This window comes from Xiphophorus maculatus, chromosome 14, assembly GCF_002775205.1.
Source record: "Xiphophorus maculatus strain JP 163 A chromosome 14, X_maculatus-5.0-male, whole genome shotgun sequence".
NCBI classification, from domain to species: domain Eukaryota; kingdom Metazoa; phylum Chordata; class Actinopteri; order Cyprinodontiformes; family Poeciliidae; genus Xiphophorus; species Xiphophorus maculatus.
In genome coordinates, this window is record NC_036456.1 from 10,296,250 (window position 1) to 10,319,131 (window position 22,882).

A 22,882-nucleotide genomic window follows, 5' to 3' on the forward strand; every position below is an offset into this window, starting at 1 on the left:
CAATTATAAACACATTAAAATTGTGCATCAAAGTAGACAAGTTTTGAGTCGAATTGAAATGGGAAATGAGCCAAACATACAGCCAATTAGATAAAAGTAGTATAAGGACAACAAAGTGCAATGTTTTGATTGGCTGACGCAAAAAACCTTTTAAAACACCCTCTCGCTTATTGTCCAGAAATGTAGCAATTAAAAATATATTAGGTAATTTTATCTGAGCTAAAACAGGAAATGTTCAGTCGGATTTAAAGCCAGGCAGTGAGACAATTGTTTTGTAAATGTAAATATCTACATTGAACTGAAAGATGATTCTAACATTGTATTTAAAAACAATAAAGCATTTATTTACATACAAAATGACCAAAATGTTTTTAGTGGCATTTTATGCTTTAATAAAAAGGTGAATAGCTTACACATATACACTGAAACATGACATCAAATAGTTTTTACACATCGTACAAGTATATAGCAGCAAATGTTTAATACTGTTGAGTCTGTATATGAAAAAAAATACAGCTTTAATTTACAGAACGGTTCTTGCTTTGCCTGTGCGGAGATGAGTGGATGGTTGTTTTCATGTGTCATTTATACAAGAGTTCCCTTCATAAGATGTTCCACCAGGAGGCGAGTGAAGGTTTCAGAAGTGGTAGTATACCGACTTCCTCTTCCTGCAACGACAAATAACCAGGCATTAAATCAGAACAATTAAATCCCTTTCATTTCTATGTATGTTTTAGATTAGTGAGGGTTATGCATGGCAGAAGTTATCATAACTCTCAAATTTCTTTATCTTGTGTCCCCTAAAGCTGGAGTTGTGAATGTATTTAAATTAGATATTATGAGTAAAACAAAAGGAGAGCACAATTAAGTAGGAGGAATATGATATATTTGGTAAAAATGTTAATCTCTAGATGTGTAACGCTACTAGAGAATAGACCCTAATTGACTTACAGCTGTATTGGCAGAGAAAGGTGGCTCTAGGAAGAATTGAATGCATAATTTTACAGTTATGCGCAACTTTGTTACTCTATTACAGGAAATATGATAAACTCATACACAGTTAACCTGCACATTTTTCAAATAAAATCTTAACACTCAATTTCCCAGAGTTCCCAGTCATACAGGCTTTTAATATATAGTCTGGAACCATGACGACGTGTACACATGTGAATGCATGGAAGAAAGGAGGGACACCATGAATGAAGTGGTAAATATGGAAGGACCCAAGTACAGTACCCAAGTATTTCTTCCAAATTGGGAAGATATAAAACAAACAGAAAAATAATGTAAAATTAATTTTATGCATTATATCTAAAATAATGAAGCATTGGAAGTATTTTTTTCCCCTAATTCTCTGCTGAAATTGATTTAAATCTTTTAACGCTCCAATGTTTTCAGACCCTGCTGGTTTCGACTGGGACACAATGGATCCATTTTGTCCTTTTGTATTTAGGTTATTTTACCAAAACACCAAATACCCCCATGTTAGACTACACTATCTTATGTGTAGTAATATGCCTCAAATTCAAAAATCTTCATACCAACAGAATAAGACAAAAGAGAAGTTTTTCACTCAGAGAAATGTGTGTGTTCATTTTGCGAGTCTTCAGTATTTTGAACGTTGGGCGATCACCTGGAGCAGTTATGTCCGCTCCAACCAGGAGTGCAGCTACATCTGTTCGGCCTGATGCATCTTCCTCCGTTCAGACACGGCGATGAACACACAGCTGCGAGAAGCAGGGGAACACACAGGAATCAATCAATCAATCAATCAATCAAGTTTTATTTGTATAGCACATTTCAGCAGCAAGGCCTTTCAAAGTGCTTTACATCATTACAAACACAGAAACACAATGCAACATAGAATCAACAATCAAAACACAGCATTAAGTCAAGTTCCATCAATAAATTTGTAATTGATCACATTTCAAATACAATTCTAAACAGGTGGGTTTTTAGTTGAGATTTAAAAGAAGTCAGTGTTTCAGCTGTTTTACAGTTTTCTGGAAGTTTGTTCCAAATGCAACCATCAGAACCGTCTTCATGAAACAAACGGTGTCCACAAGTTACCCTTTAATAAAGTTAACTGAAACAAACGCTCCCTGAATAATTTGCTAACCCAGATGGAAAGTGTGACGGCGTGAACTCACCGGTGTGACATCGGGTGCCCGTCCACCCAGAGGGACACTCGCATTCGTACGGTGCCACGCAGTGCCCACCATTTAGACACGGCAAGATGCAGATAGCTGCAATAAAAACAGGAAGTACGTCAACATGTCTGGAAAACAAACAAAGCAAAACCATGAACTGAAAAACAAAGATTCAGGTTTGCTTTTTATTAGACTTTAAACTAAACCTGAACTCTTTTCAAAGGTCTTTCTCATCTGGAGGTAGGGCTGGGCGATGTAGACAAAGTTTTGTGACAATATTTTGTGGTGCTGTTGTCGTAGCAATAAATGTGTACATAACTATTTACTACTACAACCATGGTTGGATGGCTGTGACTCATGCAGTCATGGTTCTGTCATGCAGTCACAATCATGAATCTTTTGATGAAAGACTTGTAGCCCCACCAACACAGATACTGCTCTTGAAATACATTTCCATTTGAAATACAGTTCTTTAGGACACCAGTCACATAAGAAAGTGTGACTTGTATCATTTAAAAGAACACAACAACTACATTTAATCATATTGAACAAAGGGTGTAGAAAAATAGTAAACTTAACAATCCTGACAGCACAGACAGTTTTAGGGATTTTTAAACATAATTAATTGGAATATATTATGACAATGGTAAATCAAAATCTAATCACAATACAATAAAATACTTCTCCACTTCTAACTGGAGGTAGACGGAAACCTGATCTGAGAAATAAGTTAATCAACAGAAGCTGATGCCAATGGCAACATGGTGAAGATGGCACAGCTTTGGCTGTACACTGCATGCGTTTAAACAATGAACTGTGGGCCTGCATAGGTCATTGACCTTTTATAAAGGAGGATTACTTTGCTGCTGGGTCGACTGGAACAGCACAAAGCACTGCCAGCGCATGTATGCTACAGTATGTATGCTACAGTATGTATGCTACAGTATGTATGCTACAGTATGTATGCTACAGTTTGTATGCTACAGTATGTATGAAAAGACTTCATTTAAAAAGACACAATTATTTCCCCACTGAATACAAGCTTTAAAAATAAAGGCTAAATTTATCTACGTTGTTCAATGTGAGACCAGAAGGCAGGGGAGTTGATGGTTTGAACCCCTGCTCTGTCTGTTTTTGTTGTTGTGTCCTTGAGCAAGACATTTCCCATTTTTCCTTGTACTTACGCTCCTCACAGAGTCGACCCATCCAGCCCTCCGTGCAGGCGCAGATATTGGGCCGCTGGCACACGCCTCCGTTCTGACACTGCAGCCAACACCTCGCTGAGAGAGGACACGCACAAACACACACCAACAAACAACACGCTCGGTTTGGAGAAATTGCACAATGAATTCCCCGCAAATGAAAGAAAGGAACCGCAGGTTTTCTTTGTTTTTTGGAAGAACATGTGATGGACCACTTAAATATGAAACATCATGCACACAGGAACTAGAGGTCACATGCAGCAGACTCGTTTCCTCGGAACACAGCGGTAAAGAGTGCATATACACAACCTCAGCAAATGTCATGAAGGAATCTGCCTGGACTCAGCTTTTGTTTGCAAGACAGATGAAGTGATAAATAGGTTTCATACTGCCTGAACAATTCTTTCTTTTAAATTAATTTCCACTTAGATTTAACTTTTTTTATTTACTGTATTTTTCTCTGTGCCCACATATACAGATACTACTAAGTATGAAACTACAAAATTAAATAAAAAAATAATCTAAATTACAATTTATGGTTTCAAATTCACTTCCCTAAGGTTTAGGCCAGTTTTAGAACGGAGCAAATATTGTTGCATCCTTTCCTCAACTTATACTGTAGAACTGATCAACTTTTTCTAGATAAAAGGATTCAAGGATTTTTATTGTCGTACCATTTCACATTTCGCTTGCTTGTGGTGTGAAATTCGAACTCAGGTCCCAGATGCAGACGTTTAATAAATAAATAATGGAATACTCAATGCTGTAAATGTGTGTAAATAAATAAATAAAAAGTAAAGAGTGATTTAGAAACTAAATTTCTAAATTTAGTTTAGAAATTTATTTCTAAATTTCTAAATTTATTAGTTGCATTAATGCAACTAATGCAATCAGTTGCATTAGAGAAATTACTATTTTTCTTTTTAATTTAAAAGGTTTTTTCACTGTGAAAAATGTTTTATGTTAATACTTAAAAGCTAAGTAAATCAATCATAAAATAAACTAAACTCGAAAAGTAATAAAAATAAAGTTATAAAAAAAAAAACAACTAAATCTTCCACTATGTTGTCCAGGTATATGCTGACAGATTGTTTTGATCATAGCTGAATCCAGGCTACAAGTTCACTTCTAAAGAGACAGCAGCCTATGTTTTTAGTTTTTAACCCTTTCCAGAAACCCCCATCCTCGTTTACATGCAGAGAGGAAACATCAAAAAGACCTGCAGCAGAGAAGCAGTGGTTTGGTTTAGTTAGTGAAAAGCTGCAGTAAGTTATATGCTGTTAAGACAGGAAGCTTCCTCAGACGGGAAGAGAAACCCTCCACTCGTCTCTCTACCTCTGCATGTGGGAGGGGGCGTCCAGGTGCCGTTTTCCTGACACCTGCTCCTGTCAACGCCCTCCATGGTGTAGCCGCTGAAACACGAGTACACCGCCACGTCCCCGAACTGGAACACCGCCCCCCGCACCAACCCGTTGGCCACATGGAGTGGGGGGCCACAGGACACCCCTGGACAACAGCCACCAGTTACTCACTAAGGTATTTTTATGTTTCAGCACGCTGAGGAAGTTATGTTGCAAATATGAAATCCTGCAATACAACACAATGATCATGTTAAATATTTGTGTTATATACGATTACAGCTAATTGGCCCCCGCATGATCACATAAAGCAAACTGTGCACGAAACAGAGAAAAAGATTTGTGATAATTATATTTTCGGAATCATTTGTATTTGATTTCCATGCAGCAAATGTCTAAATGCTATAAACATTTGACGTGGCTCACTTCTGTGGCTCAGTTATAGCCGTCTCTGACCGTTTGGTTTGGACCAAAAGGACACTGATAGCATCGTGCATACAGGAGAATAAAGGTCATGCAAATGCATGCAAGGATTCATAGCAACATCGGCCGAGCTCCATATTCAGGCAAAGGTTGCCATAGAGGGGCCTGTGATCATTTCATCCAGCAGAACAAAGAAACAGAGCTCGATGCAGCATCATTTGTTTTGATTAAGAAAATGAAAAGAGAGAAATAAGAGGCAGCTTAACAAACCGGCGACATGAGAGAGGAGCTGTGAAGGGAGGAGTAGCAGCTGGTGCAAGAGGAGAGCATGCAGTGGTGTACACAGAGGTATTTCTGTTGTTCACTTTATTATCATCAACAACATGTCCTGATGTATTAATAAAGTCATAGCTGATCAAACATGAGTTAACACCATGACCTAGTTTCCATGCTCATCATAAAAATTATTACTGATGTTTCAGGGGAAAGTTTCATAAATATGTCAATATAAAACATTTCAACCTAAAGTATTAATTTGATTTCACCTTTATTTATGCCGGTTAAATAGGGACCCGTTTTAGATAAGAATACAAAAGCCAGATAAAACGTGGGAGTGAATAGTCCATGTAAACAGGAAGAATAGAACAGATATGATTATTCCCACTTATTCAAATTATAAAACAATCTCATACATACATACATTCAAAACAACTGACAAGATGACAGTTCTGTTTATTGTGGATGATTTTCACTTCAGCCAATTTATCAGCTAGTAAAAGATACATTAAATGTTAATACTAGTGTTGGATACAATGGCCAGGCTGATAACTCTGTTTGTAAAATATATTCATAAGGTTGTAAGAGGAAGACACTATTCATTGTATTTCCTCGTTTTAACTTTTAAAAAGCTGCTGCAGATGATAAAACCATCTGGTGGTTTGGTCTAATGTCAATATGGTGATAATTTCTGCAGATTTTTGTCACGACTGAAATATTAAGTAACTATTACAGTACAAGTAAAAACTAAATCATTACAAGTCTATTTAAATGTCATGTTGAATCTATTGGGTGGAAAGGTGCAACCTACTTTCACAAACTGAACTGAGGGGGGTCCAGGTCTGGTCTGGCCTGCAGGTGATGGTGCCACCACCTTTGACCTGCTGCCCCTTGGGGCAGGAAGCACGGACTGACTGCCCGACATGAAACTCTGGCTGGGATCCGTCGCTGTTGGTGTGTTTGATCCACCAAGGGGGAGGTGGGCAAGACTTCGCTGTGAGGGACAAACACCAAAAATTTAGTTTTTTAGATAAGGCAAGATATTTGCCTCAAAAAAAGACCAAACAGGCATTTCTAGATTTTCATTAAGCTGTCCACATTATATTTTACTTTTTGCTAAAAGCCAAAAGAAGGATGAATAGCAGTTGCGTACATAAATATCCACTTTAAATACAATAGGTCTCAAACGTATACACACTCCTATTAAATCCAAGTTTATTTTTGACCAGTTCTCGCAAAACATTTTTCTCTTTTAATCTGATACAATGTATCTGAAAAACAAATCCGACAGACGAAAATCTGTAAAAATCAATCAACCTGAATAGTCTGCATGAGAAAAATAATAAACTAAACTGCTACCACTTTCTTGAAGTATTATTTGATTTATTTGCATTCTGTCAGCAGGCCAAATCCTGAGCTGGTGTTATTTTGCTAAAGTTCTCCAAATCTATTACATTGTGTGGAAATAACTAGTTCAAATATCTCCAGGTGATGCCAGTGACTCTGTATTTCCAAAATTTGATAAATGTTTTTGGTGAAATCATTATAATGGTGATGTGAAAGTATGCTTGAACTCTGAGACACAAAATCCTTCTTCATCTTCAACTTCGTAGCAGACACGAGGCAGTTCTATCTACCAAGACAAAAAGTCTTTATTCCATCTAAAGAAAATGACAAAACCATCACACATTTCACTGTGTGGATGGTTTCCTTTCTGGAATTGTGGCTCAGAAGTTCAAGTTTTATTTCAATGAACCAGAACACATTGCTTAGAAATTTTAATGTTTTCTTTGGGGGAATATTTAATCTTCATCTGAAGAGAACAGGTTGTCTTCTACATTGTTTCATGTAGCGAACAACCTGTACATGACAGAAATTCCTGCAGCTTCTTTGGTGTTGCTATTTTAACCTGAAATATCCTTCCTGACCAGTTTCTGTCTTCTTTTCATGAGGAGAGGAGAAACACGTTTTTCCATTTATCTTATTTGCAGGTTCACTTAGTCAAGTTTGAAATCAGGAAACATGAAAGCAAATTTTATGTTTTTGGTTGAACAAAGTATTTGTGTAAGAGTGTCCACACATGCAAAAGTAAAATTTTTATATCCCCATCTCTCATTAAAGGTTTATATGGTTAACCAGCTTGTTTTTTTTAGACCACAAAATGGTTAACCAGCTTGTTTTTTTTTAGACCACAAAAACCAGGTATTTTAAAAGTGGATCAGGAGACTTTTTAATTCTACTGGAATCTGTCTCTGTTGTGTAAAGACAATTTCAGCTGCCGTGGATTTGCTGATTTAAGGGGCATTTGTTCAAGAAACAGCCCCCTAGAAAAGTAAGTGTCACAATTATGACTGACGCTAGCAGCCAAGAAAATAATTTTGTAAAAAACATTGCTTTCTTTTTGTGTGTGTACATGTTGAGAAAATTATTTCCCACCTTGACAGATGGGGAAAGTTGAACTCCAGGTGTTTCCTCCCATGCACATCACCAGGTCGTCTCCCACCAGGCTGTAGCCGCGATCACACAGGAACTGCAAAGCGCGTCCAGAGCTCAGGTTGTGCTCCTGCACTCTACCATGAAGCACCTGTTTGGGACTTTCGCAACCTCTGACCTCTGGTTGACAGCGACAGGAATTACAAGTATAATTGAAAAGAAGAAAAGAAAATGTTAGGACTTTGATCGTAAACCACATATTAAAACTCAAAGCTTGCCCTCCATACCTGCACATGTAGGTGGCGGCATGCTCCAGGTGCCGTTAGCCAGACAGGTGAGAGTCTTTGGGCCATCGAGCTGCTGCCCCTCATTGCAAACGTAAGTGACGTTTTGCAGACTAGCCCCTCCTGTTTGGATCTGAGCATTTTTCACAAAAGGTGGAGGCCCACAGGAACTTGCTGAGGCTGCAGACACGTAAGAACAGATGTCAAAGGTCATGGCGGGGACTCGAAATTATTCACATATTTCATTATTGAGAGGTTGTTTTAAACATATCACTGTAGCAACAGAACATCAGGTTTTAGAGCACAGTGCAGCTTTCCTAAAACCACAACTTTAATATATTTACCTCTTTTTTTTCTCATTTATATTTTTTTTTGCAAAACTGTTGCAGTAATTGACATTTACGACAGTATTTAAGGATGAGTTGAGTAACATATTGTCTCCGTTATTCAAAATTAGCTCCGTTTTGTACCTGTGAATTTCCATTTTGTCCCTTTGTGTTTCTAAGCAAATAATTTTGTCCCTTGTACTTAAACTTTTGCATATGAATTTATTTTTCCTCGTAGTTAGTTACTTTTTTGAACTCCGGTGTAATTTAAGGCAAGTGTTTATATTTATACTGTTCCCATTTTAACTCTGGTCACCGCTTAGACCAGTTGACGTAAAATATGACATAGTAACTAAATTAACTCTGGCAGATCATTTTTACTGGAGAAATGTAAAAACCTTTCCTTACAGATGATCATCTATAGCGTACAGTAAAGTACCTACACTGTCTGTTGATGCTTTGAAACAAAAATATGAAATAGTGAAATGGTGACCTGTACTTTTCCAAATATAGTCTATTTTACACATAAACTCACCAACACACACTGGCTGCGTGCCACTCCATGTTCCATCTCCTTGGCACGTCTGGATAGATTCTCCCTGAGATAAAATAGTGAAACAGAAAAACAGAGCAAGCTGATCTCCATGTTTCAAATCCACAATCACCTTTTAATAATTTACATCCAGAAACACTATTTTACTCTACAAATTGCTGGAGAAATTTGCTTGCCCGCTTGAGAGAATTTAAATATATATTTTTGCAACTAAACTGGTTCAAATGCTAATACCTGTTTAGCACCAGTTCTCTATATTTCCAGACTAACACCAAACCACTGTGTTTGTATCCTGAGACCCACCTTTGCTCCAGACCAGAGAAAATAACCAGATTCACCAGGAAGTGAAATGTATGAAACCAGCAACTAGTAAAATGAGCTAGTTTTGCTTTAAACCTGCTGAATTTTAGACAAAAACAATAAAGCTTCCCCCTTAATAACAGTAAGATTGGTCAGGGAATGCCACAGATAAATATCCCCAAGTGGTTTTTAATAAACCCTGTTAAACATTTTATGCAACTCTCATATACAACACCAATTAGAAGGATAAAAACTGTTTCTAAAGTGTGACTGTTTAACAGTGTTCATAAAGTAAATACATGATATTAAAACAAATAATGAGACACTTAATGTAATAATTTTGAAATGCAGATACACATTGCGATGTCTACCTGTATAGTGGTTCTATAGAAAGTAATAATTTAACAGAAGGAAGCTCAAACATTTGGTAGCTGAGACACTTTTAGTCAGGAAATGTAAGTGTTTTAAACAAATAAAGCAATATCAATAGATGGGCACTATTTTAGCACTAGAACATGTTTGAAGGAAAAACCGATCATAGTGAGTGCTCAGACGGGCCTGCAGGACATCTCTGTGTCAGGAAAAAGAGTCAGCTCTTTCTGCCCCATTAACAGCTGAGGGTAAATCATGTGACTTACTGTAATCTGATTCTTTCCCAATAACTCTGAGTGTGCAGCTGGTTAATGGTCTGACACAGCATTTTAAAAGTAGTCCTGGACCTGTGTACACCAATGCAATCATTCAAATTCTATAGTTGTTTGGATCAAACCTCAAATGTTAAAATAAAAAAAACATATTTTTTGTGCTTTTATTTATATTTCACAAACTATTCCTATTTTCATGGTAGCAGGAGCATGGCAGGTCTTTAAGAAGAAATTAGTTTTTCTAAATTAGATATAAATTTCTGTCTCTCTCTTTTTCCTTTGATCTTTCCAGTTGTTGGGGCTTAAAAAGTGAACTTTGGTTTGACGATCACCTTCAGATCAAAGCCAGGCAGACAGGAGTACAGCACAAAGTCTCCATAGGTGTAGCTGTCACCCTCCATGACACCGTGAAGAAGAGCAGACGGTTTCTCACACATCACCACCTCACATGAAACCGTGATGATGCTCGGAGACCAGCTTCCTCCCATCTAACCACAAAACACAAACAACATAGCTTTGTGTAAAACATAACATTAATTGATAGAAAGAATGGTTACATAACCATAGAATCATCTTCATAAATACACATATTTAAATGTATGCTATGCAAAAAATGGGGTATTAGAAACTATAATTTGGTTTTTAACTAGGAAGAAAACCCCATCACTACCTGACACTCTGCTAGTGCTGACCCCTGCAGGTAGAAGCCAGTAGGACATGAGAGGGTGATTGTGCCGCCAACAGGAGTGAGCTCTCTCCCATTGATTTGCAGGTGGGGGATGGAGATGTTGGTGGGTAACAGACAAGGGGCAGGAAGGCACTGAATGGTGTGTTTGGACCAGGTGCCGTCACTCTGACAGGAAAGAGAGGCTCTACTTGTTGCCAATTTGTATCCATCCTCACATCTGGAGAGCAGGAAATATGAAATAAGAAAGAATATGTCTGAAGTCAATTAGAAAAACAGAGGTGAGACGGTTACCTACTAGGAGTATAACAAAACATCCGGCTCATAAAACAAGACAATGCTGTTTTGATGAGCATGACAAAAGATTTGAATGCATATTGCAGAAGTAGGGTGAGTATTTACCTGTATGTGACCTGGTTGGGGAAGGTGAAGACGTCTCCCACCACTTGACCATGGGCTACCGCAGGTGGTTTTCCACAGTTCACAGGCTCACAGCGGATTCTGGGTTCCCCCCATCTGCCATCTTTTCCACAGGAGAGGAGCGAGGATCCTTTCAGCAGGTAGCCGGGACGACACATGTACGTGACTGTTTCTGGAAAGGTAGTTGTGCCACCCTGTAGTACTGCATTGGGAACTACAGGCGGGGCAATGCTGCACCTCCCCCTACCACACACTGGCACCCCGGGGCTCCACACGCCTCCCTTCTCGCACACTGCCTCAGAGGGACCTAGCAGTTTGTAGCCCTGATCACAGCTGAACTGAACTCGGTCTCCGCAGGCTTGGCCTGGGCCAGTGACCGTTCCAAACCGAACCTCAGGCGGGGAACAGGCACAAGGTTGGCACTGAGGAACAGAGCCCACCCAGAGTCCCTGAGCTGAGCACCACAGGATGGGATCGCCAACTACCTCGTATCCTTCAAAACAGACGTACTCCACCACGTTGTTGTAGTTGAACCCTGAGCCGTTCACAAAGCCGTGACTGATGTCCTCAGGTGGGTCGCAGCTAATAATGTCACAACGCGGCGGGCGTTTGTCCCACAGGCCATCTGACTGACAAACAACTGTGGGATCTCCAATCAGCTTGTATCCTTCATCACATTCATACTTCAGTTTTCTGTTGAAACCAGTTTCTGACCCTAGCACACGGCCATGGGGTATAGGAGATGGCCTGCCACAATGAGCTGGTACGCAAGAATGGTAGGCATGGCTCCAAGTACCATCAGCCTGGCAAACACTTTTAGATGTTCCTTTTAAGATAAAACCAGGCTGACACCTCAGTTCAATTTCCTTATTATAGGTGTACTCTTTCCCTTGGACAGTGAGGTCACTAGGTACTGTTGGGGGACCGCAGGACACTGGCTCACAGCGTGGCGTTTGACTGTTCCAGTTTCCATCTGCCTGGCAGGCGATGGTGTCCGTTCCCTTTAGGACAAATCCAGGATGACATTCGAAGTGCAGAACTTCAGGGTACACAAAATCCCTCCCATGAGTCAAACAGTTAGCAACAACACCAGGATCGCCACAGGATACAGGTCGACATACTGGCTCGTCACCGGTCCAAAGTCGACCAGACACACACTGTCTTACAGGCTCTCCCACCAGCTCATAACCTTCCTCACAAGAATAGCTAACCACACTGCCAACAGGAGCATAAGTCACATTTATGGAGCCATGCTGTGGATTGGATGGCAATTCGCACTCTGTTGGGACACACGATGGGGCTGTTCCATTCCAGCCCCCATCTTCCTGACACACCAGCCTGGTGTGGCGGCTGATGTCGTAACCTTGATGACAGCGATACTCAATCAGTGTCCCATGAAGAAAGTTCAAGTCCAAAGGAGAAGCTGAAATGGTGTCTTTTGGAGCAGTGTCCGACTCTGCTACCCTGACATAGTCTCCAAAGTCAATGTGAGGAGGGAGTCCACAGTCGGAGGGTACACACATAGGAACAGAACTAGACCAGCCTGTCTCCTCACAGGTTAGATGATCCTGGCCAACAAGCTGGAACCCTGGGAAACAGCTGTAGAAAATAGTTACGCCGAAACTGTGATCCTGACCTTCCACAAAACCATTTTCGATTGGTTGGGGAAGAGTGCAGGATATCTGCGTGCATACAGGGGGCTCTGAGTCCCACTCCCCATCAGTCGAGCACTTCAGAGTCTCTGGTCCGCGAAGCCGGAAACCACGGTGGCAGGAGTAGGTGGCGCTATGACCATACTGGAGCTTTGTGTAAACCACTTTCCCACTGGCTATCTGTTTAGGGATGGAGCATTCTACAGGGCGACACGATTGAACCCCACCAATCCATGTACCTCTGTCTCCACAAAGAACAGTGGAGTCTCCTACTAAATTATATCCAGTCCTACAGCTATACAGGGCTTTACTGAGGTACATCAGACCCTGGACATCAACAAATCCGTTGGAAATCTCCTCAGGCTGAGGACATTCAACAGGGATGCATTCTGGATAAGGAGTACTCCACTGGGAGCTGGCTAGACAAGACACAGAGTCTTCTTTTCTGAAAGTAAAGCCTCCCATGCATGTGTAGGTGATCACTGAGCTGAAAGGGAAAGAATGAGAGGTATTGTTTGGAGCACCAAAAGTCACATCAGGCGGAGGTCCACAAAACACCTCCTTGCACACCGGAAATGTGTCGTTCCACTCCTGGGATGGAGTGCATCGAAGAACATTGGCGCCCTCCAGAATATAGCCATCCTCACAGGATAACTCCACAGTTCCAGACTCAGAGTACAGGCTCTTCAGGACCAGATGGCTCTCCTCTAGAGGCGGCTCCGGACACTTGACAGGAGAGCAGCGCGGAGGATTGGGCTGATCCCACTTTCCGTTCTTGAGGCAGGTGGAGACAGGATTCCCTCCAAGCTCATAACCCTCATCACAGAAATATTCCACCTTGCTGCCCACACGGAAGGTGGAGCCCTTGTAGTGTCCGTGGACCACAGCAGGAGGAGGGTCGCAGGTCAAAAGGACACAGATGGGTGGGTCGTTGTTGGACCACTGTCGGTTGGCCTGACAAACTCGCTCTGGCCCACCCACCAGTTTGTAGCCGGCATTACAGGCATAAGTCACCTTGTTATTGAAAGTGTATCGAGTTCTGACCTAAAAGAAAAGAAACACAAACATCCATAAATATGAAAAACAACAACGAATTCAAAAGTGCATTCTGTATTTTTTTCTTTTGTACTAACGTAGATGTATCCATTTAGCAGTACAGGCGGGGAGGAACAGGACACAGGAACACAAGTGGGCAGATTCCCTCCCCACTCTCCATTAGCCTTGCAGATCCTCCTCTTCTCCCCTCGAATCAGGTACCCTGCCTCACAGCTGTACGCCACCACTGCTCCAAAGCTGTAGTTGGTTCCTCTCACATACCCTCGATCGATGCTCTCTGGTTTGGAGCACCTCACTGGCACACAACCAATCTCAAACGGCGAAGGCTCCCACGTCCCTCCTAACAAGCATCGAAGCGTGGCGGTGGTATTTAGCATGAAACCCTCTTCACATTTGTAGCTCACTTCAGTGTTGCTGGAATATTTGGGTTTGTTGACTGAATCTAAAATCGCGTGGGAAACCTCAGGAGGGCGTAGGCAAAAGTTCGCGATGCAGCGAGGGGCCTCCATGCCATCAGGGGCGACCCACACTCCCTGAGCGTTGCACACCATCTTGGAATTGTTGCTGGCCGTGTATCCATCTGTGCAGTAGTAGCTGGCTGTGTCTCCGAACAGCTTGTGGGTCTCGTGGGGCACAGCGTGGTCGACAGCAGGGGGTGGGCCACAAGAGCGAGGGACACACTGCAGAAAGCCTTCAGTCCATTGGCCAGTGGGTAGACATTCCCTGGTTTCTGGGCCAATCAGAGTGTACCTAGAGCGCAAGCGTAAAGGAATGTATAGACTTTTATTTCTTTTTACAGTGCCTTGGTATTCGTATCCTTTGAAGATTTGATCTTTTTGTCATGTTGCAAGTTCATGCTATTGGAATTTATTTTGATAGACTAATTTTGAAGTAGAAAATATGTATATTTTTTTACAGTTAATACTTTGCAGAACTAACTTTTGCTGCATTTACAGCTGCTGATATTTTGAGGAATGTTTCTTTGAACTTAGAACATCAAATGTCTGCCATTTTTGTTCATTTTGATTTACAGAATAGCTTAGGCTTAGCCAGACTGCATGGAAAGCATATGAAAAGATCCATAAGAATATTATAGATTCTTTGTATTGTTGTCGAGACTTTGACTAGCCCATTCTAACGCAAGGATATGTGCTTTGTTTTGCTCTAAAGTGTAGATTAAAGCAAATAACAGAGTGAAGAATTTAAATCACTCCATTGTAGCTCTGGTTAATGTAAATTCAGTCATTTTTTGAGCTAATTAAGTTTTGATTTGATGTAGCAGATCCACGTTTACCCTTCTTTGCAGACGTAGTGAACTTTATTTCCCACTTCATAGTTTTCTCCAATAATCACCGCATCTTTAAGTGCTGGCGGCTCGTTGCACAGGATGCTCACACAGCGAGGAATGGGCCGGCTCCACTCGCCTGTCGCTTCACAAACCACTTCCATGGAGCCCTGTGGTCTTTGCAACAACATAGTACTTAGTATAGACACTTGTTTATAGAGGTAATTTACTGCAACAAAAGAGACATCATCGTCTGTAATTCATCCATACCTGTATCCCTCAACACAGGTGTATTTAATAATAGAGAGGTAGGTGTTTGTGTCGAGGATATAGCTTGCATGCGCCACAGCTGGCGGCCCACCGCAGGTCACCGGATAACAGATAGGTGGCGCCCCGCTCCACCTCAGAGTCGAGAGACAGTGGAACTCATAGGGCATCAGAGGCAGGAAGCCGTTTTTACAGCTGAGGGGCAACAAACAACAAAACTTTTTTTTTTCTGCAAAATTTAAGATCCTTTGTTGGATTAATGTTTGTCACAGTGACACACAGTATGATGCACATGGTACCTGAAAGTCACCTTGCTTCCAAACGTAAAGTTGTTTCCTGTCATGACAGAGTTTTCAGGGACGCTTGGAGTCGGGCAGGAAAGAGCTGCAGAGAGAAGATGGGAAAATTAGAAATACCTGCTTGTTTTTATGCTTTCATATTGCAATTGCAACTTTTGTGCTAAGATATCTGAGCCTCACAAAATAAATCTTTGATTAGATTAGTCTTCTCCAAGACGCCTTGCATCATTTATGCACCACAACATTTTCCATTCATTGTAAACATTTTAAAGAGACGAGCTACTTCAATTCAGGGTGGAGCTCAAGAGCAAAACTAGCTCACTGTAACATTTGTTTCCTCTCATAAAGATGGCTCTAACGTGCCTAGTCACAAATAGAAACATTGTTTGTTAATATTTTTATTCAAAGATAAAAAAAACAGCAGCAATTATAAAATTATTGCATTTTCCACATGATATAATTGTTGATGCTAATGTAATGTGAAGCAGACAAAACCATATGTTGTGTGCAATATGTGCCTTTAAGAGAAATATCGTGGTCAGCATGGCAGTATAAAGACTAAATGGACTGAATACGCCAGACTGGCACTTCCACTTCCTCTATGAGTAACACTGTGGCTTCGAGCCAAGATGGAGACACTGTAGTGGCCGGGAAAAAGGACAACAAGAGAGCTGCTCCTGTAATCCACCATTCATGCAACTCAAATAACACAGATTGTGAATCTGTCGCTGCGTATCTGTAATATTTGCCTCTTCATAATAAATCTAAAAGTATATGTTTCTATATCTTGAGATGTGTCACATATCCAATTTCCACACAATCACAACTGTAAACTGTAGTCTTCAGGGTTGACAGAACTGTATAACTCAATACACTTATCAAATTCATGTACACATGGAAGCCTGTCTATGCATTCATTAAACTATAAATGTATCTGTTTTATATTTGAGAAAGCCACTGAAACAGAACAACTGCATTTAAATTTTAAATATCAGAAACTAGAGTTTAAATGTGAAGTCACATTTGAACCCACAATAAACTTGCTGCATGTAAATCAGTGCAGACATATAAAATAAAAAGAGATTATGTTTGGATTTTATTACTACTACAGTACTACTTAATTTGAGGCTTTGATCTAAAATCTGTGTCTTAGACTAGAAGACATAACTTTCAAGTGAAACCACAAACTTGTACACTAAAATATTCAATAACCTTGTACAACAGTTCCCCGTTGTTATGGGACATAATAAAAACCTATTGTTGTTCCCAGAGCAGATTTTCTGTAAAGACAATAGACGTGCTGCATTTTCATTCATTTTTGTACTTGCAATGGAAAATATTCCTGCTTGAATAAGTTCATTGTTCTGTGTTTTTCTTTCACTTTTTGAGAAACTGATACATTCAAAGCTTCACAAAGTGAGATTTTCCTAGCTTAAGGAGGAAATGGCTCCCCTCTCATGGTATGAAAGTAAAATAGATATGAAACTATTTACCTGAATAACTTACGTATAGTGAAGGACAAAATTATTCATCAGCCCTCACAGATTTATATCTAAAGTTACTTTTCATTCAAGTCAAGCCCCATCAGTTCTCATTATATTCTCAGGGAACATAATGGGAATTTCTCAAAAGATAAAACAATGTAGAACAAGCATCAATTTTAAAAATACAAGCTATTTTTTAATATTTACATTTTGTAAAAAAAAAAAAAAATTTTTTTATGCCTTTCTTAATAATCTTTATAGGTATTACAGCAACTAAGCTCTTTATTTGACTGTTGATCGGTGATTTACTTGTTTGCCCTGGTATTTTTAATAAATGATGAACTCCATATTCATTATTTACCCTTTTCATCACCATAATCTTTAGTCTGATCCATTAATATTTATTCCAGTTAGAAGATACATGTTGGTAATAATAAATCAAACCTAAATCTGAGCGAGATCTGAATAATTTAAAGATTAACTGAAGTAATGTTGACTTATTTAAAGTAAGAGAAAAAATGTCAGCGGTTTAAAAACCTGAGCTCTCACCTCTGCAGTAAGGGACAGGATGGTCCCAGGTTCCTGATTCTAGGCAGTGGAGTCGTGAAGAGCCAATCAGCTCATAGCCGCTATCGCAGCCAAACGCCACAGCGCCGCCCACCAGAAAGCTGCTGCCGTCTCTGTGACCAAACTCTGGAGACCCAGGGTTCTGGCACTTCACTGGCTCTGAAAACATACAATGACAGGGTTTACTAATTTTTAAGGTTTATTAAAGTTTTAAGCATGACTAAAGCTTATCTCTTGATCTGCTAGCATCATAACTCATCCACTTGTTGTACCAGTGCAGTTTTTGCCATCTCCGGTGTACGGGTGAATGCAGGTGCAGGAGTACGAGCCCTCCGTGTTCTGGCAGCTGGCGTGATCGTCGCAATCAGACCCCAGAGCACACTCGTCCACATCTGAACTCAAACAGTCACACGTATGTACAGACAGGCAGAATGAGTTGGATATTTTGTTGTTTTGCAGTTTTGCTGCCAGCATCAGCTGAGCATTGCGTCTTTTTACCCAGACAGGCAGGTGGATGTCCTCCCCACTGGCCGCTGTTGCTGCAGTGCACCTTGGCGTCTCCCAGCAGGTAAAAGCCGACGTTACACCGGTAGACCACAGAGCTGCCTGCTTGGAAATCTGAACCCTGGTACAAGCCGTTCTCCAGTGGGCGAGGAGGTCCACATGACACTCCTGCAACACACACAGCGAAAGAAATATACGGCGACCATAGGATTTCTGCTTCCAGCTAAGAATTTGCTACTAAACTCCAACAGCAAACATTAAAGTTATTACGAATGTGTCTGGTTGAATAGTGATTTTCCTGTAATCTAAATAGAATGTTTGCTTGTCTTTCACATTTTAAAGAGTGGCTAAAGGAAATGAACCTGTCAGTCATGTCTTATTTCAGGAGGGACCAAAAATGGTGGAACAGGTGACTTCAAACAAGAAAAATTATTTGTTATAACTATTTCATTTTTGACCCTGTGAATGTGGAGCAGTTACATTGCTTCATAGAAAAACTATTTCAGCATAAGCTATTTACTCAGCTGGAAATCAAAAATTATGAATTTTGTTTCTAATCTTACATTATACTGTTACTCAAAAGAAAGAAAAAAAAAACAAATGAGGAAAGTTTGGAGCATGGCAATCTGGTAACAGCTGTGATAATCACAAAATCTGTGGAAGGCTGGATGATTTAATATTTTACTGGAATTTTGTAAGTTTTACAGATTCAAAACAATTTTTATAAGTGTTTAACTTATTTATTTTATGTTCTTTGCAATATAAAAATTATGAAACTTTAAATAATGTCAGTGTTTACTGATCTGGATTCAGTTTTCCCTTTAAAAATGTCCATAGTTATCAAGTTATTATACATAACATACCAGTTGTTTAAATAACAATTTTGAGCTGTGAAACATATATTATTGTGTTGGAATAAAAGTATTATTTGCCAACATGTTTTTCCATTTTTGTTATTACATATTTTATTTATTTTACTTTTTATGAGTAGCATTTTAACCTCAGTAGTCCACTTTCACATACTGTTTCTGACTTTTTATGTATTCATTTACTGCATTTATGTTTTTTTCTGTAAAAGGCCCAGAGATTATCCACGTTATGAGCAAGAGAACAACAATATAATTTTGGGATTATGTGAACAAATGAAAGGGTTCTAAAGCTAACAAAAAGTGTAATCAAAGCATGAAACAAAAAGTTAATGTGTTAATATATTTACTAGAATTAATGTTTTAAGCACCAGCACCTCCCGACCCCACTAAGGACAAGGGTGTAAGAAAATGGATGGATGGATGGATGGATGGATGGATGGATGGATAATGTTTTAAGCTTCTAGTCCAGCTCCATTTATCATTTGTGCATTTTTCTAGCTTTTCCAGTTTTAAATTACCAACATAGAGAGCCATTTGCAATCAGAAGCAGAGGTTTTGGGTATCAGTTTTGGGCCTTACTTTCACAGCTTGGAAGCAAATGGCTCCACTCCCCTTTGTTCTGGCACTGCAGCACTGGCTCCCCCACCAGGTAAAAGCCAGGATCACAGGACAGGTGCACCTGAGCACCAGGGCTCACCTCCACGCTGGAAGCATGCAGGTGGGACACAGCGCTTTCCAACTTAGGGCAGTCTGCAGAAACAGAAACCAGTTGTACCTCACCACCAGGTATAATGACGCTCTTAATGAAGTCCTGCAATTTTTCAAGTGCTTGATAAATCTCTCTTACCAGCACAGAAAATACTGTTGAGGTTAACTTTGACTCGGCCTGCCACACCACTGAGAAAGTCGGGCCAAGCCAGCACGTTTCCTCTGTGGGTCACATGGGAAGCTGGACAGCTGCTGGCCAGAACCTTGATCTGTTTGTTCACAAAAAACTGATTTAATTGTACATAATTCAAAGTCGGAAACACAAAACGGCATCTTTTGTACTTTAATCTATTTGTGTCACAACGTTAACTGTGAAAAGAGAAAGTCTGGCGTTTACCTGCTGTGGAGTGAGAACACGATCCCAGATGTTGAGCTGACTGATGGAGCCGACAAAAGATTCAACAGGGTTGAAGCCCTCACCTCTCTGATCTTGGTCCTGACCCAAAACGAGAGCCCCGCCGCCTGCAGAACACAAGCAGCACCGGGGTTAACGACTTTACAGTAAACCCACAAACATTTATCCAGAAAAAAAAGTGCGTTTGAGGAAAGAGTCCAGGCTGAGGATAGCACTACACCTGGGATAGTGGTGCCGACTGACAGGCCTTTGCCTCCGTCTGAGGGCTTCCCGTTGATGTAAACCCTCCAGTCGCCGTCCCAGCTCCTCCATGAAACACCGATGTGGTACCACTGACCCGTGTTCACAGCAGGGCAGTCAGTAATCCGCTCCTTACCATTCACATAAAGCACCCACCTACCATCAAATCAGATGGAAAAACAACAGTTAAAGATGGTCAAACAGGAGTTTAAATTGATGTTTTTTCCAGATGGTTCTGCATTTCTGACCCGTTGTAGTCGATCAGCAGGAAAGCATTGTCGCTGCCTTCTACGGCGTAGGAAACCGGGGTGCCATAGTTAGTGATGTCTGTTGACTTCATCCAGAAGGAGCAGGTGATTTCTGTCAGCGCCGGCATTACTCCATCCATCATCACGTAACCATGGATACCAGACACCTCAAAGTCCAGGTTGAAGGCAGAGGACATCTCTGAGGACACACCAGAAAATAATAAGCAAACCATTTTTGTGTTAAATATGGGTTTTTCACAGCAGAATCCCATTCGATAGTAAGGAGAAATGCATGATGAAATTAAGCTCTGAAACAGAAAAACAACAGCAAGCATAACTGGCATTTAAGGCTAATATAGTATCAAATAAATCACAATCAGCTTTTCAATATTTCTTTAAATTAGATAAGTAGATAAATAAGACAAAAAATGTTATTTTTTCCAAAAATCAACTGAACATTGTTTAAAAACTTTCAACATATAAAAGAATAAAAACATAATGAAATAAAACCTAAACAGAACTGGAAAAAAAAAGAGTAAATTTGATCAACTATGCCCTTTTAATGTGTCGTGTTGTGTTTCCCTCAGTTGCCATGGTGTTGTGGCATCTGTCCTATACAGTAGTACCTGTCTCACACCTGGATCCGTTGAACCCCGGGAGGCAGCGGCAGGTGTAGGAGCCCAGACCGTCAAAGCAGCTGGCTCCGTTCACGCAGGGGTTCGGGTTGCACTCGTCCACATCCACCTCACACAGCCTGCCTCGAAAGCCCTCCACACACTCACACCTGGACGGGCGATAAGGATGTTCAACAGCTTTTAAAACTCTGGTCCTTCTTAGTTTTTGTTAGCACAGACGCATGCAAGCACTTAGCTACTATCATGACCTTTTTTTTTTTTTTTTTACCTGAAACTATTGACATCATCTATGCAGGAGCCTCCATTGAGACAAGGGGAGCTGTAGCATTCGTCAATGTTGATCTCACAGCGATCCCCAGAGAATCCAACGGCGCAGTTGCAGCTGTAGTCTCCTGTCAAGTCTTCACACACTCCTCCATTCAAACACGGGCTGGACAGACACTCGTTGATTTCGAGCTCACAGAGAGAACCTGTGGAAATTTAACAGGAATGTTAGAAAGTTCCTCTACGTAAGGAGTGTCAAACTCATTTTTATTTTTGGCCACATCGAGATCATGACCGTTCTCCAGTGTGTCAGAATGTGTTGATAAAACCTATTAACAAACTCTTAAAATATTAATAAATAGCTGTCTTTGCCTTTGATAAGTTCTTAAAATTAAATAAGATTGACATCTGCTCAATCTTATCATGCTCACTCCCTCGAAATGTTTTTTTGAATTCTTTTTGCAATAAAAATCTAAGATTTTGTGGTGCTAATTTAGAAATATTTGCAAAGAATTCTGTAATATTTGCTCTTACGTCTGACGGTAAATGTGACTATTTGTTACTCTCCACATCGATGACAGACTGTAAGTTGACATTATGTCCAGCTGAGGCAGCAAAGAAATAGAAGTAAGAAATCCTGCCACCTACAGGTCGGCGTTGGCATCATTAAACCCAACGTTTTTGACCAAAATTTGAAATAAATCTGCAATTATAATTATAAATTTAGCACAAAATAACAAAAATATGCAGAAATCTGCTGTTTTTACATTTATAAAAAGAAATATCACAGAATCACAAGAAACTGGAGGATCTATTTGACCTAATTTGGCAGTATGCTGATAACAGCTGCTTTGATTTGGTTTTTAAAATAATCTTTAGGCACACAGCTGCTATGTTGAAGCCTCTTTTCATGTTTCCCCCTGGAGTTTAAAGGACCACAAAGAAAGTTACGGTGGACCAGATTTGGCGCCCCAGCCTTGCGTTTAACACATGTGCTTTAAATTTGATAACATGAAGGGAAATTTTCACACAAAGGGCGTAAAATAGGCTCCCTGTTCTCAACTGCAAGTATGGGGAGCCAACTCCTTATTAACTACAAATGTATACAAACAGCAGAAAACATGTTCATGTTCACATGTTATCTGTTGTGTCCTCACTTTTTAATGTTGCTCATGAATCAGAAACTGTCACTAACACCCAATATGAATTAGTTCAAACGTTGATCAGATTGTATGATGAACAGAAAAGTGCAGCTTTCGTTTGTTAAAACTGAAAAAGATTTTTAGCAGATTTTTTAGAAATGTTATGATGAACTGGAAGTGAAGTCCAGCTGAT

General features: G+C 40.2%; 1 protein-coding gene across 2 annotated transcripts in view; it reads right to left on the reverse strand.

Moving 5' to 3' along the window:
- Positions 1 to 349: 349 nt before the first annotated feature.
- The window catches only part of svep1 (sushi, von Willebrand factor type A, EGF and pentraxin domain containing 1), a 95,732-nt gene continuing 73,199 nt past the window's right edge, over positions 350 to 22,882 (reverse strand). Inside the window, exons 24-49 of one of the 2 annotated variants that reach the window (XM_023345937.1) lie at positions 21,552 to 21,753; positions 21,275 to 21,432; positions 20,649 to 20,847; positions 20,381 to 20,556; positions 20,143 to 20,267; positions 19,885 to 20,014; positions 19,617 to 19,787; positions 18,163 to 18,336; positions 17,937 to 18,056; positions 17,647 to 17,823; positions 15,614 to 15,698; positions 15,318 to 15,509; positions 15,057 to 15,224; positions 13,840 to 14,512; positions 11,037 to 13,750; positions 10,620 to 10,854; positions 10,282 to 10,437; positions 8,988 to 9,051; positions 8,130 to 8,306; positions 7,846 to 8,022; positions 6,221 to 6,403; positions 4,688 to 4,858; positions 3,335 to 3,430; positions 2,151 to 2,246; positions 1,634 to 1,727; positions 350 to 668 (exon numbers count right to left, since the gene is read on the reverse strand). In XM_023345937.1, coding sequence (XP_023201705.1) covers positions 638 to 668; positions 1,634 to 1,727; positions 2,151 to 2,246; positions 3,335 to 3,430; positions 4,688 to 4,858; positions 6,221 to 6,403; positions 7,846 to 8,022; positions 8,130 to 8,306; positions 8,988 to 9,051; positions 10,282 to 10,437; positions 10,620 to 10,854; positions 11,037 to 13,750; positions 13,840 to 14,512; positions 15,057 to 15,224; positions 15,318 to 15,509; positions 15,614 to 15,698; positions 17,647 to 17,823; positions 17,937 to 18,056; positions 18,163 to 18,336; positions 19,617 to 19,787; positions 19,885 to 20,014; positions 20,143 to 20,267; positions 20,381 to 20,556; positions 20,649 to 20,847; positions 21,275 to 21,432; positions 21,552 to 21,753 — 6,944 coding nt within the window. In that variant the 3' untranslated portion in view covers positions 350 to 637. The remainder of the gene's footprint in view (positions 669 to 1,633; positions 1,728 to 2,150; positions 2,247 to 3,334; positions 3,431 to 4,687; positions 4,859 to 6,220; positions 6,404 to 7,845; positions 8,023 to 8,129; positions 8,307 to 8,987; positions 9,052 to 10,281; positions 10,438 to 10,619; positions 10,855 to 11,036; positions 13,751 to 13,839; positions 14,513 to 15,056; positions 15,225 to 15,317; positions 15,510 to 15,613; positions 15,699 to 17,646; positions 17,824 to 17,936; positions 18,057 to 18,162; positions 18,337 to 19,616; positions 19,788 to 19,884; positions 20,015 to 20,142; positions 20,268 to 20,380; positions 20,557 to 20,648; positions 20,848 to 21,274; positions 21,433 to 21,551; positions 21,754 to 22,882) is intronic. The other variant, XM_023345938.1, reaches the window with a different exon arrangement.